Here is a 16,420-nt window from a genome sequence, read left to right as displayed (position 1 = left end):
TCATAACAGCTATAGTTGCCCGAGCGCTCCGTGTGTCTCCCAGGTGCTGTGCAGCTTTACACCATCCTCCCACAGGCCAGGAGGGCGTCATCTCCCTGGGTTCTTTTTCAGAAGTGGAAAATGAGGCTCAGAGACTTCAATTATCAAAAAAAAAAAAAAAAAAGATGTAGCTTTAAGGACATGGACTCTAGAATTAAATAGATGGCAAATGGTGGCTTGGCCTTTTAAGGTATCAGAGACCGTGGCTAAGGTACCTAACCTCACCCTTATCTAAACACGGGGAAGCCATTGCTACCTTAAAAGGATGAAGGACGCTGCCCTATGAGGATGAGCATGAGAATGCATGGTGGATCCCACAGGGTTAGCACATTACAGATGCTGTTAACCATCGCAGAATGAGCCTCGGTTTAGCGACACAAGTTAACATTCAGAGCTCACTTTGGGGCAGGCACTATGACTTTTGCATGTGTTCTTTTCTCTCTGTAACCCTCAAGTTACTGCCTTTCTGAGGAAACGGAGGCCAGGATGGGAAACAAACTGTCAACTTGAGTTCATGCTCTCAGCTAACAGTATTGCTTCTGTGACTTTTTTCTTAGCATGAGATTTTCTCCCTCCTCACTTTTTGGGGCCAGAGATTTTTCCCACTGAGCTGGGAGAAGGAGCCTGAGGCCAAAGACTTTATTCCATCTTAGCCCTTTTTGGGCAGAGAATAGGGAAAAAGTGTACTGTATTGTGTTCAGAAATACAGAAGGGGGGAGAAAGAGCCCTGTCCAGTGCTATCGGGAAGGCCTCATATGCAGGGTATGGGAAGGGACCAGGGATTTTTGAAGGATCTGGAAGGCAAGGTCCAATAGGCAGTAGAGGAGAAATGACTGCCAGTGAGGACAACTGCAAAGGGAAGGTGTGTTCGGAGGAAGTTGCAGTTGCAGTTGCCTAGGTGAAGTTTCAGAAAGTAGGTGGTCATGGGTTCCACGCTAGGCTGGATGTGCAGAGGGGAGGTCATGAGTGAAAGCGCCTTGAAGAGAATGTAACGGTGTATCGTCCAGTGGTTGGAGAGGCCAGACTTGAAGAGTTGGGAGTCTGAAAACAAGGGTGTAACCCAGGGAGAAAGTTCCTGCTTAAATTGATGTGGGGATGCCAAGGGGCTGGCTTGTTCACGACCACCTATACCCTAACACACGTCCCCTTGCACCTGTGTCCCAGATGGTCATTTCAACAACCTTCCTTCAAATAGAAATTCTATACGCCTATAGGTTTTAACCTTCTAGTCTCATGGACCTCAAGAAAGTCTACTTAAAACCCCAAAAGAATACATATACAGTATACATATCTCAGATAAATGCATGCTTATGAATTTTTTTCAAAATTTAGGAGCTTTTCAAAGAACTCCCCAGAAACCCATCTTTGGCCTTCCAAATAAGAGCCTAAGCGCTGTTACCCATGGGGTGTTGGGATGGAGGGGGGCACCGTTTACATTTTGTTTTCTTCTCTTGCAGGCTGATAACCCATGAGATTTTAACTAGTTCTAATCTCAAACTCAAGATCTTTACTCTCAAATCCTTGCCCTTCAGCACTACCAGCTGTAGATTTCCTTGACCCTCCTGATTTCAGAATCTGGTTTTTTATAGTATTTCTTAAAAATTAATTAATTTATTTATTTGTTTATTTATTTTTGGCTGTGTTGGGTCTTCGTTTCTGTGCGAGGGCTTTCTCTAGTTGCGGTGAGCGGGGGGCCACTCTTCATCGCGGTGCGCGGGCCTCTCACTATCGCGGCCTCTCTTGTTGCGGAGCACAGGCTCCAGATGCGCAGGCTCAGTAGTTGTGGCTCACGGGCCCAGTTGCTCCGCGGCATGTGGGATCTTCCCAGACCAGGGCTCAAACCCGTGTCCCCTGCATTGGCAGGCGGATTCTCAACCACTGCGCCACCAGGGAAGCCCCAGAATCTGGTTTTTAGAATTGCTGCTGGTTCTTCTAGGTGGCTTGGTGGAGTATGAGGGTTTTCTCAGTGCCAATAACCTCTACCTTCAAATTTTGGGATCCATAACCAGGACCTGATAGTCTCAGGAACAGTGAAGAAATAGCGGTTGCCCTAGATACTTGTTTCCTGGGATTATTAAGCCCCTACAGAAACTGGCTACCTTCAGGGAAGCCATACTCCACAAAGGCGTGAAAATATTTTCTGTTTCTGAAGCCCCCCGCAAAGAATGTAATTTCACTTTGGCATTCTATTTTCTTTATTAAGAAAGTATTTCTTTCATCTCACACCAACCCCTTAGATCTCTTTTCTGATATTCTGCCTGCAGAGGAGTGAGATGTTACAGAACCTCCAGGCCCTTAAATCACACATTTGTAATCTTTGTGGGTAGATTACAGGCCTTCAGATTTATGTTAGAAAAGGTGCTTTTAATGGTATTCATTTTCCCACCTGCTTTGGACAGTCCCATTTAGCCTAGAACAAAATGTAATTGTAGACCAGATGTTTGGTGTCCCTGAACTTTGGCTGTCCTGGGACAGACCTCACTTGGTGATGGATCCCGAACCACACACATTGGCTCATGTTTATCAATTTTATTCTATAGTGATGAGCTCAGAGGGGAAGAACTGTACTAGGAAAATTGGTTTAAAAAAAAGTGTGATGCCAGGTAGAGTAGTTTGGCCTTGGCCAAAAATTATTTATTGACCTGAAAAGGGAAGAATGTCAGAGTACTTCCCTGTCATCTTTTATGTTTGTTGGGCTCATCACGAGAAACGCCCTTTCCCTTCCCTCCCCGGCCTCCCTCGTTCCCCTGGCCCACTTCCCCTTCTCCCCCCTTATCTAACCTGCCCTGATAGACCTCCGAGGGATGCGCCACCGTCTAAACGGAGGCTCAGTCCCTCCCTGTGCATCCCGGCTGCTGGCGTGGCTGACGTGTATCAGTCTGGGACGTGGGAGAAATGCCAGAGCGCAAGGCTATCACCCCTGTGTCCCACACCCAGGGGGTGATGAAGGTGTGGTCAAGGGGATGACCCCAAAGCATCACCAGCAGCCTCTGGCAGACAGAAAAGGCAGAGCTGGAGCAGAAAGCTGAACACTGGCTGGGTTGGGGGAGCTGGTCTGACAGATGAGAACTAAACCTCAGGAAGACACAGAGCTGGGAACAACCCCGCAGGGAAAGATGGCAGAGAGGCACCGGTTACTCTCCCAGGTGAGTTGCTCCCCAATGTTTCCAGACCCTAGGATTGCTCCATCCAGCCCCTCAGCCCTCACCTCCCCACAGACTGGAGAAAAGAGGTGGGTTGCTTAGAGGATGCAGACTCGGGGCAGCACACAGGTCTGAGAGCATGCGAAGCCGTTTTCCATCCTGGTCTGGGCAATACTTATAGCCGGACCAGTCAGTGGCTTGGGGCTGGGAGCCTCCTAGTGACTAAGGAGGGGGACGGTGCTGGCCCTGCTGAGGGAATTCCCTGCGGGGCTGTCCCACAGGTTCTCATCCCAACCCCTCCCCCGCACGCCTCTCACACCTGCTTCGACCCCAAGCAGATCAGATGTGGCAAGGGGGGGGTCATGTGACGGAGAGATGGCTATAAATAGCTGGGGGTGGGCACTCTGCCCCAGACGCCTTGGGGACAGGCAGGCGGACAGGCTTAAGGAGCTGTACTGGGGGGAGGGCAGGGGCAAGCAGGCCGAGGCCTGGCCGGGGGAGGGAGCATGGAGCCGTCTGGGTCCCAGCGGCATGGGGCTGAGCCCAGCTGGTGGGGTAGCGCCCCCCAGTACCAGTACATGCCCTTTGAACACTGCACCAGCTACGGACTGCCCTCCAAGAGTGGGGACCTGCAGCACAGGCTCCGGAGGGATGCAGGCCCCCGTCCCAACGCCCGCCCCACACAGGTAAAGTCCTAAGGGGAGGGGGCGGTGGATTCGAGGAGACGGTGGTGCCATGGATTGGGGGAAAAGAGGAATCAGGTGAAAAGAGGGAGCAGTGTGATCTTTTTAACTTGAAAAAGTACGCGGTCATGTGTTCAAAATATGAACATTCTTCAAAGGTCTGGGTTCAGCCTTGTGAGCTCCTTATACAGAGATACACGCGTACTTTAACACAAGCTTTACTAACAGAACCCCCGAATCCTGGGGGGAGACGGCAGAGCCACACATGCATGACAAGCTCGTGCTTACATAACCCACACGAGGTGAGTGGCAGAGGGGACCACACCTCTGAGCTGTCCTTACACCCTCACCCGCGCGCAGACACCACCGGATTTCTCCCTCCCCACCCTCGGCAGGACACACACAAATCAGCACTTCTGCAGAAGGCAGAAGAGTTGGGATGAGTGGAGAAAAAGGACTGAATTGCGTATCAGTGATCAAAGATAGACCAGTGTCAAATGAGCAGAAGAAATATAATCAAACTTTCAGGTGGGAGGATTAATTAAGTAAGAACCGATGAAATGGCAGGCACCTGGAAAGGTACAGAGGTCTGTACCCAGAGAGAGGGGCTTGTGAACTAATTAGGGATGTCCAGGGATAAATACCCTCCAGGGCTTCTAGACATCTAGGAAAGGGCAATGGGATGAGCACCGCTGAAAGACAGGCTGGGAGCTTGTCACAGATAAATACACAGGTTAGGATTAGCGAGTGAATGTGCATGCAGAGAGCGACAGGATGGAACCTGTCAGGAGGACCAGGAAAGCAAGATTTAAAAGTGTTTTAGCCAGCGAGGGGGGTGGGCTGTGGTTCCTCTAGTTTATGGGGTCTAGACAGGACTGGGAAGCTGAGGGCTGGCCTGGGCTGGTGGTCTCAGCGCAGGGGGTCAAGAGGATCCATGTCTCAGCCCTGATCCGTCCCGAGGGTGGTGGGTAAGGGCGGCCCCGGAGAATCAGGTGGGGACTGGGACACAAAAGCCAGCAGAGGCTCCAATGGTGAGTCAGAGTGGGCTTCCTGGAGGAGGGGACCCTGGAACACTGTGTGGGGTTGGACAGAAAGACCTCTCCTCATGGCCCTGGGCTCACTGTCACCGTGTAGGCGGTCTGGGTGGGATGACAACTTGAGTAAAGGTGCAGTTATGGCACCTTCTGGTGACAGTGAGGAAACCAGGTACACTAGCGTGAAGCTTCCTGTTGAAAAGGAATGCTGAAGTGACTTGGGAAGTAGGGTTGGGCTGGTCTCCAAAGGGCCCTGAAAGCAAAGAAGAGGAGTTTGGACTTAAGTTTTTCTCTGTTTAAATTTTATTACGGAAATTTCACACTTATACAAAAGCAGAAAGAGCAGTGTAATGAATGCCCAAGTACCGCTTGCCCAATGATCAGTTATCAGTATTTTGTCAGCATCGTTTCATCCATCCTCCCATCCCCAGCCCCAGCCCTACACACACGGGTGTTTTTGTTCAGGAATCCAGACGCTGCGAATGCTTTCAGGCTTGACTTCTCCCTGCCCTCCCAGCCCTGCTCGACTGGTGAACCCTGGTCCAGCCAGCACCGATCCGGCTCTCTCAGTGTTTCCCAGCCCAGGTTTGGTATGGAGCACCCTCTTCTCGTCTCCACCAGCCTGGGAACCACGGGGGCTGAGGCAGCCTGTGTGCTGGCCCCCTGTGGGCAGTGTCTTCTCTTGGGGGCCAGGGGGGGCACAGAGGGAAACACGGCTTCTCTCAGTCACACACCTCATCCCAGAAGACGAAAGAGCCGTGAGCAGGGTGTTAGTGCGTGCCTGTCCAGGACTCAGGCATAAACTCTACTTCTTGTATTGTGAAATCAGATCTCTTCCACCCAGGCTCTCCCAGAACCAGCAGCATGGCCTGGCCTGACCCCGGCTCCAGAGGATGGAGTTAGTGCAGTGGAGGAGGGGCAGTTAGAGACCTTGCGCGCGCGCGCGCGCGCACACACACACACACACCCCAAACACACAAGCTCTACTTCAGGAGGAAGTGGACTGACTTGCTTTATCAGGGCTGGGTCCAGTTTGTGCATTTGAGCACAGGAAGGGGAGGTGGATGGGCTTTCTCTAAGCCTGGCAGGGCATCTGAGGGGCCTCATTAAAGCTAGACACACCAAGGCCAAGAGCAACGAAGAGTCACCTGCTCGTCTTTCCTTACCCCATCCACATCAGTGTGAGGGGGTCTGGGGGAGCAAGAGAGAGGCTGAGACACAGGAAACAGTGACACAAAAACATGTAATTGATGCACATGCCCAGTATCAGCACAGTTTTTAAAAAAAAATACATTTATGTATGTATGTATCTATTTATTTATTTATGGCTACATCGGGTGTACATTGCTGTGCACGGGCTTTCTCTAGTTGTCGCAAGCAGGGGCTACTCTTCGTTGTGGTGCCGGCTTCTCATTGCGGTGGCTTCTCTTGTTGTGGAGCACAGACTCTAGGCGCGCGGTCTTCAGTAGTTGTGGCTCGCGGGCTGTAGAGCGCCGGCTCAGTAGTTGTGGCACACGGGTTTAGTTGCTCCGCGGCATGTGGGATCTTCCCAGACCGGGGCTCAAACCCGTGTCCCCTGCACTGGCAGGTGGATTCTTAACCGCTGTGCCACCAGGGAAGCCCTTAGCACAGTTTTTGTATCCCTACTTCAGAGTAGAAATTGGTCCCCTTGATGAAGGCTGCTGTTGACCAAGATGACTACAGATGTGCAAGGGTGTGGATGGATAGACAAGGGTGAGGAGTGGGAAAAGTGCAGACAGAGAGTGGGGAGTGGAGGGCACGGATGACCACAAAGTGACCCTGCCCGAGGCCCTCAACACCCAGGATTTTAAAAAGCTGTTTGTTTGTTTTATCTGTGGGTCTATCTGCTTCCCTCTATTTCTTTTAACTCTTCAACAAGACAGACCTTTCCCATCTCCCTCTGTCCAGATCTATGGTCATCACAAAGAGCAGTTCTCAGACAAGGAGCAGGACACGGGGATGCCCAAGACGACGGACTCCAGTGCTTCCATGGATAACAAGGATGAGAATCACTATTCTAAATGCCAAGGTGATGGGGACTGGGGAGTAAAGGAATGTGGGATGGAAGGAGGTACAGGGATTAGGACACTAACTCAGAAGACCTGTTGCATATTTCTGGCTCACCATCCCCACACACACACCAAAGCCCTCCTCCAAGTATTAAGGAGAAGACATGGCTCCCGTGTCCTTCTCACTCTGCCTTCCTACTATCCCTCCCACGCAGCCCCAAGAAACTAGGGTTTAGAAAGGAATCAAGTGGCCCATGGGGAATTGGACTTTGGTGCCTTCTGAAGGGCAGAGAGGTGAGAAGAAACTCAGGGAATGCGACGTATAGACAAGACGCCGAGGGCCCTACACCTCCCATCCTCGGCCACACACACAGAGCAGTGACTGGTTACCTGCTTCTCTTTACTTTCTTTCCCTAGGTTGTATCCACGGTCTGGGACTCGTGATGAGAAGAAAATTAGGGGAAGACTGGATCTTTCTGGTGCTTCTGGGGCTGCTTATGGCTCTGATTAGCTGGTGCATGGATTATGTCAGTGCCAAAACCCTTCAGGGTAGGTTTAACCTGGCCCTTTGCCCTCAGCCCTCCCCATACTGCAGTTGATCTAGAGTTTCGACCTAGGGTAAGCTGGGGGTGCTTTGGGAGGAGGATGGTGCAAAGAGGAGATCAGGTGTAGCTCTGGCCCAGGATGAGACCAGACCCAGACCCAGACCCAGACCCAGACCCAGATCCAGATCCATTTTTTCTGCCCCTCCCACCTGCTACCAGCTGAGCTGTGGGGACCCCTCTCACAGGGTGACCAACTTGTCCTAGTTCTCCTAGGACTTTTCAGTTCAGGCAACTGGAAACACCTGGAGTCCCAGGAGCCCCTCAGTGCCGGGTTAACCGGGGTGGCTGGGTGCGCCACAGCCTCTAACGAAGCGCCCACAGAGTGTGGTTTGCTGCACTGGCGCCCACTTGACCTCCTACAAGTGGTGGGAACTTGAACGGGTCACGTCTCATCCCCCAGCTTAGACCCCCCCCATGTGTCAAATGAGAACAGTGCCATCTCCGAGGTCGAACGGGATAGCCATGGCGGGAGCACGCTCCTAGCACGCTGTCCAATTCCGTGAGTGTGGGATGGCGGCAACATGCCATCCACATAGGACTAAGCCCAGACACCTGTCTCTGCAGCCTACAAGTGGACCTACTACCAGATGCAGCCCAACCTGCCTCTGCAGTTCCTGGTCTGGGTCACCTTCCCACTCATCCTCATCCTCTTCAGTGCCCTCTTCTGCCACCTCATCTCTCCCCAGGCTGTCGGTGAGAACTTCCCAGATCCTACCCCATCATGCCATCAACATAATCCAGCAGAATCTCATTGGCCTGTAGACCTCGCGCTCCCCTCCCTCCCTCCCCAACCCCCCTGACAGTCCTTTCGCTGCTTTGCTACTGTCCTCCCCCACAGACCTCTCACCCCACCCCCATGTCCACTATCTGGATGTCCATCTACCTTTAACCTCCAGCTTGAACATGCACACAATCATTTTTTAAAAACCCTTTTAGGCTCTGGAATCCCTGAAATGAAGACAATACTTCGCGGTGTTGTCCTGAAGGAATATCTCACCCTCAAGGCCTTCGTGGCCAAGGTTGTGGCCCTGACTGCGGGGCTGGGCAGTGGCATCCCTGTGGGGAAAGAGGTAGGACTCCAGTTACTGTGGGGTGAGCTGGGCAGGTCCTCAGGCAGAGGGCAGCACTGAGTCTAGAGGGAGCTCCGGGGGCAGCCGTGGGCCATGGGGATTCCGGAGGAGAGAGACATGGGAAGGTCCTCATCAGCCCTGGGAGCACCTTAGAGCAGAATCTCGCATCCTGGGCACTGTGGGCATTTGGGGCTGAGTAAGTCTTGGTTCTGGGGGGCCGTCCCGTACATTGTAGGATGATTAGCAGCCTCCCTGGCCTCTACCCCCTACATGCCAGCAGCAGTCCTCCCGCCCCCCCCGCCCCCCCCCCCCGCAACCCCCGTTGTGACAATCAGAATGTCTCCAGATGTCCAAATGTCCCCTGGGGGCAAAATCTCCCCCAGTTGAGAACCACTGACTTAGAGACAATCCAGACACATTCTGTGAAAACTGAGACCTAGAAGAGGCTGTGTGTTTTTTCAAGGTTATGCTCATGCACCTTCCCACCCCCACCCCCCCCCCGCCCCGCTGCAGCCAGGGGGGCTATAGTGATCAGGCTGCCCCTCCTTCCCCGAGCTTGAGTGACAAGGCACTTCCTGCCACTTAACTGCGCGAGCCTGCCCCCCTCTTGGGGCTCCTGCACTTGCTGTCCCCTCAGCCTGGAACATTCTTCTTCCCGGTGCCCATGCAGCTCACGCCTCATTTCCATCAAGGCCTTACTCAGTTGTGACCTTCGCCATCCCACCCTCAGTTTTCCTGTCTCTCTCTCTCCTCTGACCCTCCCTCAATTTCTTCTTAGCCCCTAGCATTTTCTTTGTTTCCCCTTTTTTTGAAACAAATGTATGTATGTATATATGTATGTATATATGCATTTATGGCTGCGTTGGGTCTTCGTTGCTGAGCGGGGGCTTTCTCTCGTTGTGGCGAGCGGGGGACATTTTCTGAAATGATAATATGCTGGCGTATCACCCCCCTTCCTCCCTGGGATGAAGCTCTGCGAAGGCAGAACCTCTATCTTGCTCACGTCTGTATTTCCAGCCCCTGGTACAGTGCCTGGAGCAACCAATGTCTGTCTAAGAATGCCACCAAGCCCCCCATCCGGCCCCCTGCCCCTGACCCCTCATCCCCCTCCTCTCTCCCAGGGCCCTTTTGTCCACATTGCCAGCATCTGCGCCGCTGTCCTCAGCAAGTTCATGTCCGTGCTCTGTGGGGTGTACGAGGTAAGGCTGAGAAGGTAAAAGGAGCTGGGGCTGTGCGCGCTGGCGGGTGGGGCAGGGCTGCCTTGGCCGTGATGCTGAGCTGGGCACCGCGCTAACCCACGCTCCCTCGTCCCCCCACACGTGGCGCCACCCGCCTACTCCAGCCACGCGATGCCGCTGTTCAGCCTGTGCCCGTTCCTTGACGCCCACCCCCGCCCCCATCCCTGCCCCCGCATCGGGGCTCGGCACGTGGTCCGTTCCTCAGCCGCCCCGGTGTCAGTTCCCCTCCGGTGCCGCCCCGTCCCTTTGTTGTTCCTGCCCCTCCACCCCGTCTCGCGCGCTCTCCCCCGCCCCAGCCCTCCACCCGCCCTGTCCGCGAGCTTCTCTGTTGCAGACTGTGCCTGGGCGGCTTGATCTCCTGGTGTCGGCCTGCGCGGTGGGCGTGGGATGCTGCTTTGCCGCCCCTGTCGGAGGCAAGTCCCACTTCCTCCCTACCCCGGTGGCCTGAGGGGTTGGAGTGGTTGCCACAAGCTTTGGGGTGGAGAGGGGCGCTCGCGGCAGGGGCTGGTGGGGGTGGGCCTTCAGGGTGTGACCCTGGATCACAGGCCCTGGTCTCCAGGCACCCGAGCTTTTTTTTTTTTTTTTTTTTTTTTTTTTTTTTTTACCACAGAGCTGTTCTTTTGAGGCTGGTGGCTATTTCTTGCCGGCTTTATTGGTGCTGTTTGTCTGAAGTCCTTTCCTGTCTCTCTTGCTATTGACACTTCTTGCCCTGATTGTCCCCATCTCCAGCCCCTCTCTGGTGACCATTTATTGGCTGACCTTCCTTCCATATATTTGCCTAACATTTATTTCATTTTCTATGTTTGGCCTTGTGCTAGGAGATCACTTCCTGTCTGCCAAACTAACTGAGTTTCTCTTGGCCTGGGATCGCAGGGGGGAGACGGGGCCACTGTGATTCCCTGTGACTTAAGCCGCTCCTTCTTTATTCCCCACCTTTGCCTGTTCTCCTTTCCTCTTCTGCCCCCCTGCCCATCCCTCCCATCTGGCTCTTTGTCTGTGTCTCCCCTAGTAGCAACCATACTATTACACTGATATGCTGACCGTGGGCTGTGCAGTAGGAGTCGGCTGTTGCTTTGGGACACCACTTGGAGGCAAGTGATTTACCCCCGCCTACGTCTGTCCACTTGCCTGGGCTTGCTCCCAAAACAGTTTTTGTCAGCATCCCCAAGTTCGAGTATGAGCAGTTGAAACAAGAGTAAAGCAAGAATAGCTAACTTTTAATGAGCATTTACTATGCGCGGGCAATGTTCTAAGGACTTTACATCCCTTCCTGCCCAAAGCTGGATGAGATCTATATTAAGGAAGAGAGAGAGTTAGTGACTTGAGCAAGGTCATCCTGTTAATAAGTGGTAGCGCCAGGAAGGAAAACCGAGGCGGCCTTTATGGGTCCCGTACTTATATTAAAACCCTTTGTATTGTTGGATATTTTTGCCCTTCACTTATTACATCTTCTAACAGGGGACTTCTATGTATGTTCCTCTTGGTTTTTTGCTCTTGAATAATTCATTTTTGTCATTGTTGGTTTTAATTGAAGTATAATTGACATCTCTATGTATTTTCTTCTCCAAGGGAAGACTTACCTTTGGTTGTATGTTGTTAAGGACACGGAAGTTTAGATGGACCTTATTTAGATTAATAGTCAGCTTTATTTTTTGTTTTATGGCCGTGCCTTGGGGCATGCGGGATCTTAGTCCCCCCGACGAGGGATCAAACCTGTGCCCCCTTCATTGGGAGCGCGGAGTCTTAACCACTGGACCGCCAGGGAAGTCCCAATAATCAGCTTTAAATGAGGACTACAGGTGGAAGTTAAAGTGTCGTTTTTCCTTGGCAGCAATTTAAGATTGAGTTTAGCTCTTTCTACTAATGTTAGACAAAGGGTAACCTTTCAGATTATTTTCCTTGTCCTGAATAACTAACAAGTGGGCATGGTCAGAGAAAGCTGTTGTATCTGTTTATTTACTCATTGATAGCAGTTATAACCAGATTAACAGAGCAAGGATTATATAGATCATTCATTGGATTCATTGGTGATAAAAAAAGACACCGTGTTGACAATCTGAGAAGCAAAACTGCAGGAAAGGCATATGCTTCTTAAACGCACCAGCTGTTAGAGGTATCTTTCAATTATGAACATGTAATCAGTCCTTTCATAGAGGAGTCTTCAGGAAACTCAGATGACTTGGCTCAGGAACGATATATGGATAAACATTTACAGTTAATGAAAATGTACCATGCTCTCTTGAACTGACACTGCACCAATGTCAGCGAACACGTCAGCTGGCATCCTGTTTGCACTCTTGTTGTCAGCTCTTGTCATTAAAGTCATAGTCTCCAGCCAGGGAAGGGTAGTGTGTTTGAATTTCTGCACACATTAAATGTTCACACTTGCATTTATACCCGCTTTCACCTTTATTTGGTCTTTTGCCTTACAAATCCAGAAGGTCTGAAGAACATTTTTAGAAAGGTAGCATTTTTTTGTTTTTATTTTTGTTTTTAATCAGATTCTTTTAAAGTAAAGAGAATATGAATTTTTTTGCATAAAACTGGAATTTCTGGGGTGAATGAAGAAGGTTCTTCATGATCCTGTGTAGAGAATGGGAGAGGCAAATAGAAAAGTTACAGATAAAACATGGCTCTTGAGAAAATGTTAAGCATTGAAAAGTTAAAATGCTGTTTTCAAGATGTTTGTAATAAGTGGCAAATATTAAATGAATTTGCAGATAACATTACTTGATGGCTTTTATTTTATGAACATAGGCTAATTCTAAAATAAAAAAATTAGTATTAGAATATTTATTCACTATATGGTCAACTCTTAATTCCTTACACCGATGAAAGAAATTTGCTTCGGTGTTTGGCTAAAATGGCAAATATGTTTTTGCTTCCATATGTGCCCTGTGCCGTGAGCCCTCTGGGCGCTGTGCTGGTTCCTGTGCTCTCAGGTACCCACGGCTGAAAGGGTAGACAGGAAGGCAAGTAGACCATCACAGTTTACTCAGGAAGCGTCCCAGTGGCAGCCTGGGCAAAGTGCAAGGAAGATATTCTGGAGAGAGAGGAGACAGCATTGCAAAGTCAAGATGTAAGGGACTAAAATTAACATATATGTGCATTTCTAGAGGATACAGGGGAAGGAATGACAGAAAATGGGTCTGGATAGGTACGTGGGGGCTGAATCATGAAGGTCCTCATAGGAAATGCACAAGAATGTCGATTTCATTTTCTAGGCTAGAATTAGCCCGAATGTGTTTTATGGAACACAGTTCATGGTGTTAATAGACATAACCTGTAAACAGTGCTCCAAGATCAGATAAGTTGGAAAATACTGGGTTCAAAAGGTAGTTTTTTAAACTGGAAGAGTTATCAGAACGTTTGATATGCTGACATGTATTGTGACTATCCCAAGTGTAGCATTTCCCACAGAATTCTTTTTGCAAGGACCTTCTTATGGAACTCATAGTATCTCATGGACCTGACTTTGGGAAACGCTGTCATGGGTGAAGGGGAGCCATGGAAGAATTTTAAATAAGGAAGTGACATGACCAACTCTGGCAGATCTGTGCAGGACAGAACTGGCCTGTGGATTAACAGGATTTATCCAAGATTAACAAGAAGACTATTGTCATAGTGCTGATGCTAGATGATGAGAGACCGAACTGGGCAGAGGCAGAAGAGATAGAGAACAGGATGATATATATGGGTGATAGAAAATTAAATCGATGGGACCTGGTGGCTGATTTATGTGAGGATGTGAAAGGTAAGAAAGGAGGAGGAATCTACGCTAACTTCCATTTTTATAATGAGGGAAATGGCGTGGATGCAAGCAAGATAGGGAATATAGGGAGTGAAACAGGTCTGGGGGAGCTGATACATTTCACTCTGAATACCTTGCGTTTGAAGTTCCTGTGGCGTCTCCAAGTGATGTCAAATAGGCAGCTGGCTTGGTGAGTCTGAAGTTCAGGAACTGAGCTGAAAGCATGGCTTTGTTAACCAGTAGGTTAGCATGGAGGTGGTAGTTGAAGCCGTGGGCATGAATGAAATTGAGAGAGTGTGTCTATGAGTAGCAATTGTCGGAGACCAAGGACAAGGCGCTGGCTGGGCAGAGGCAAAGGCGCCAGGGGAGAAGACAGAGAGGAGCCTTCAGGGTGGGAAAGAGAGCAATATTACGGAACCTGGGAGACTAGAGAGTTTCCAAATGCTGTTTGTGTTTTTAATGCTTTGTTTCCTCTTAGCAGCACATTTTCTGTCTGGCTCAGGCGAATATGAAAATGAGCTCTCATTCCGAAGTACACAGTGACAGACTGTTAGAGAAGGTGTCCCAGAACCACATGGCAGGAAAGAAAATCTAGCCTAGGATTTCAAAAACTGGTCGTAAACTATTCATGAGTTGGATAGTTTACATCCGACAAGTCAAAGCCGACTTTGGTTTTGTTACTGGTAAAGAAAAGGAGAGACTTGCTCTACCTGACTCCCCCCTGTGTCAAATCCTCCTTTTAGGCCAAGGAAACAGCTGCCTTACCTGATAAGATTTGGGGAGCAGGGGCGATAGGTGGTTAGCAAAGCTCTGTCCCTCAGCTTCCCTGTTTTCTGAAATGCCACCCATCTATTCTCTTCTGCTCTCGTTCTTCCTTCCCCGTCTCCCTTCTGTGCATCCATAGAACAGGCCTTGAGCCCTGATTATGTACCAGGCACTGTGTTAGGTGTTGGGTTCCAAGGAACTTTCAATCCTGGGGGAACTCAGAGATGTAAATAAACAACTATATCTGAAATTGCTAAGTGCTCTGATGGTCCAGAATTCCGAGAGAACAAGGTAAGGGCAGGACTGTTTTTACCCGCGGAGGGGGATCGGGGATACCTTCCCAGAGAAGGCGCCATTGAGCCAACCATGAGGAATCCTCTGTCCAAATGCAGCAGCTACTCCACGAGGGAGTAACCACACTCCCTTGGCATAAATAACTTCCTGTCATCACTGACTGTCACCTGCGGAGGAGAGGGCTGGGGTTCTGCGGGATTCAGGAGATGTGACTTTTGAATCTAGAACAGGGAGAAGAAAATGGCTCAGATGTGAGAGGCCACCTGCAGGAAGAACAGGTTGGGGGTCTTGGGCTGGCCAGCAGCCGTTCCCGCAGAGAGCAAGGGGAGACGAACCTTATCTAGTTCATGGGCTTTCCTAGGTCTGGGCCTCTTCTCCATTCATCTAATTATGGGCTGCATTTCCTTGTTTTCCTTCTTCATTTCCGATAAAAATGAGGCTTAGCCAGGTGTTAGGTAATTCTCTTATAAGTTTTTACTTTGCATCTAATCACAGTCTATTCCCTGATTCTTGGTATGTTTAAAGACTTTTTTTCTTTGCATCTTTTTTTTTTTTCCTTTATTTATTTTTGGCTGCTTTGGGTCTTTGGTGCTGCATGGGGGCTTTCTCTAGTTGTGGCGAGCAGGGGCTACTCTTCATTGCAGTGCGCGGGTTTCTCATTGCAGTGGCTTCTCTTGTTGCGGAGCATGGGCTCTAGGCTCACGGGCTTCAGTAGTTGTGGCATGTGGACTCAGTAGTTGTGGCTCACGGGCTCTAGAGCGCAGGCTCAGTAGTTGTGGCACACGGGCTTAGTTGCTTCGCGGCATGTGGGATCTTCCTGGACCAGGGCTCGACCCTGCGTTGGCAGGTGGATTCTTAACCACTGTGCCACCAGGGAAGCCCTCTTTGCATCTTTTGAGTCTATCTTTTATACCCTTATTAGCTTCCTTACTTTGTCTCCACCAACTCTTGCCATTTTTCTATCTATTTACCTTCTCATTTGTGTTCCAGCATCTACTCTCAGAAACAGTACAACTTAGGACTCTTAATTAGGTTTCCTTCTACCTCACCCGCCTTTCTTTTTTTAAAAAAAGTATTTGTTTATTTGGTTGCATCAGGTCTTAGTTGCAGCATGCGAACTCTTAGTTGCGGCATGCACGTGGGATCTAGTTCCCTGACCGGGGATCATCACCCACCTTTCTTAAGCATAATTGTTTATAGCTTCTTCTGGCCTCTTGGTTTTCCCCCTGGATTTGGTCCTTTTCAGTCAGGTTTTTAATATTAATTTTTTTAGAAATGTGGATGAATCCTCTTTCCTTTCTTGCAATATTGAGTATTGTCAGCTCTCACAAAGCCCTTTCCTATTCATTTTTCTTATTTCTTCCCTAAAAGTTGCATGGTACGTGGTGCATGGGAGAAGGGAGGAGAGGTTGAAGGGGGTGTTAAGGAGAGTCCCTGTAAATCTTGAGCTCTGCTTGGCACTCTGGTGAGCACCTGCTCTGGAAGCTTTCTCTTTTGTAACTTTTCTTGCAGAAATTTTTCAGATCCCTGTGGATATCAGACAACTGTGAATCCCACCCAACCTTGCTTTCTAAGGGATGGAGAGGGCACGACCACCTGACCCTCAGGTTTTGTGGGTTAAACCCCCTCATTTCCCATTCTCTCTGTATCTTGTTGAACCACATCCCTGGCCTGCAAAAAACTGCTAGCATGAGCAGGTATATGGTTTAGAGCATGGCACACTCTAAGAGATCATCACCTCCCAGTACTGCTGCCCCTGTGATTGAAG

General features: G+C 50.0%; 1 protein-coding gene across 2 annotated transcripts in view; it reads left to right on the top strand.

Moving 5' to 3' along the window:
• The first annotated feature begins 3,639 nt into the window (after nucleotides 1–3,639).
• Nucleotides 3,640–16,420, top strand: part of CLCN1 (chloride voltage-gated channel 1) — a 32,578-nt gene continuing 19,797 nt past the window's right edge. For both annotated transcript variants that reach the window (XM_059933173.1, XM_059933172.1), the window contains exons 1-7: nucleotides 3,640–3,868; nucleotides 6,829–6,949; nucleotides 7,347–7,478; nucleotides 8,099–8,227; nucleotides 8,471–8,604; nucleotides 9,726–9,803; nucleotides 10,855–10,933. In XM_059933173.1, coding sequence (XP_059789156.1) covers nucleotides 3,689–3,868; nucleotides 6,829–6,949; nucleotides 7,347–7,478; nucleotides 8,099–8,227; nucleotides 8,471–8,604; nucleotides 9,726–9,803; nucleotides 10,855–10,933 — 853 coding nt within the window. In that variant the 5' untranslated portion in view covers nucleotides 3,640–3,688. The remainder of the gene's footprint in view (nucleotides 3,869–6,828; nucleotides 6,950–7,346; nucleotides 7,479–8,098; nucleotides 8,228–8,470; nucleotides 8,605–9,725; nucleotides 9,804–10,854; nucleotides 10,934–16,420) is intronic.

This window comes from Balaenoptera ricei, chromosome 9 (assembly GCF_028023285.1).
Source record: "Balaenoptera ricei isolate mBalRic1 chromosome 9, mBalRic1.hap2, whole genome shotgun sequence".
NCBI lineage: Eukaryota > Metazoa > Chordata > Mammalia > Artiodactyla > Balaenopteridae > Balaenoptera > Balaenoptera ricei.
The sequence above is the reverse complement of the archived record's forward strand: the minus strand, read 5'-3'. Positions and strand labels throughout refer to the sequence as shown.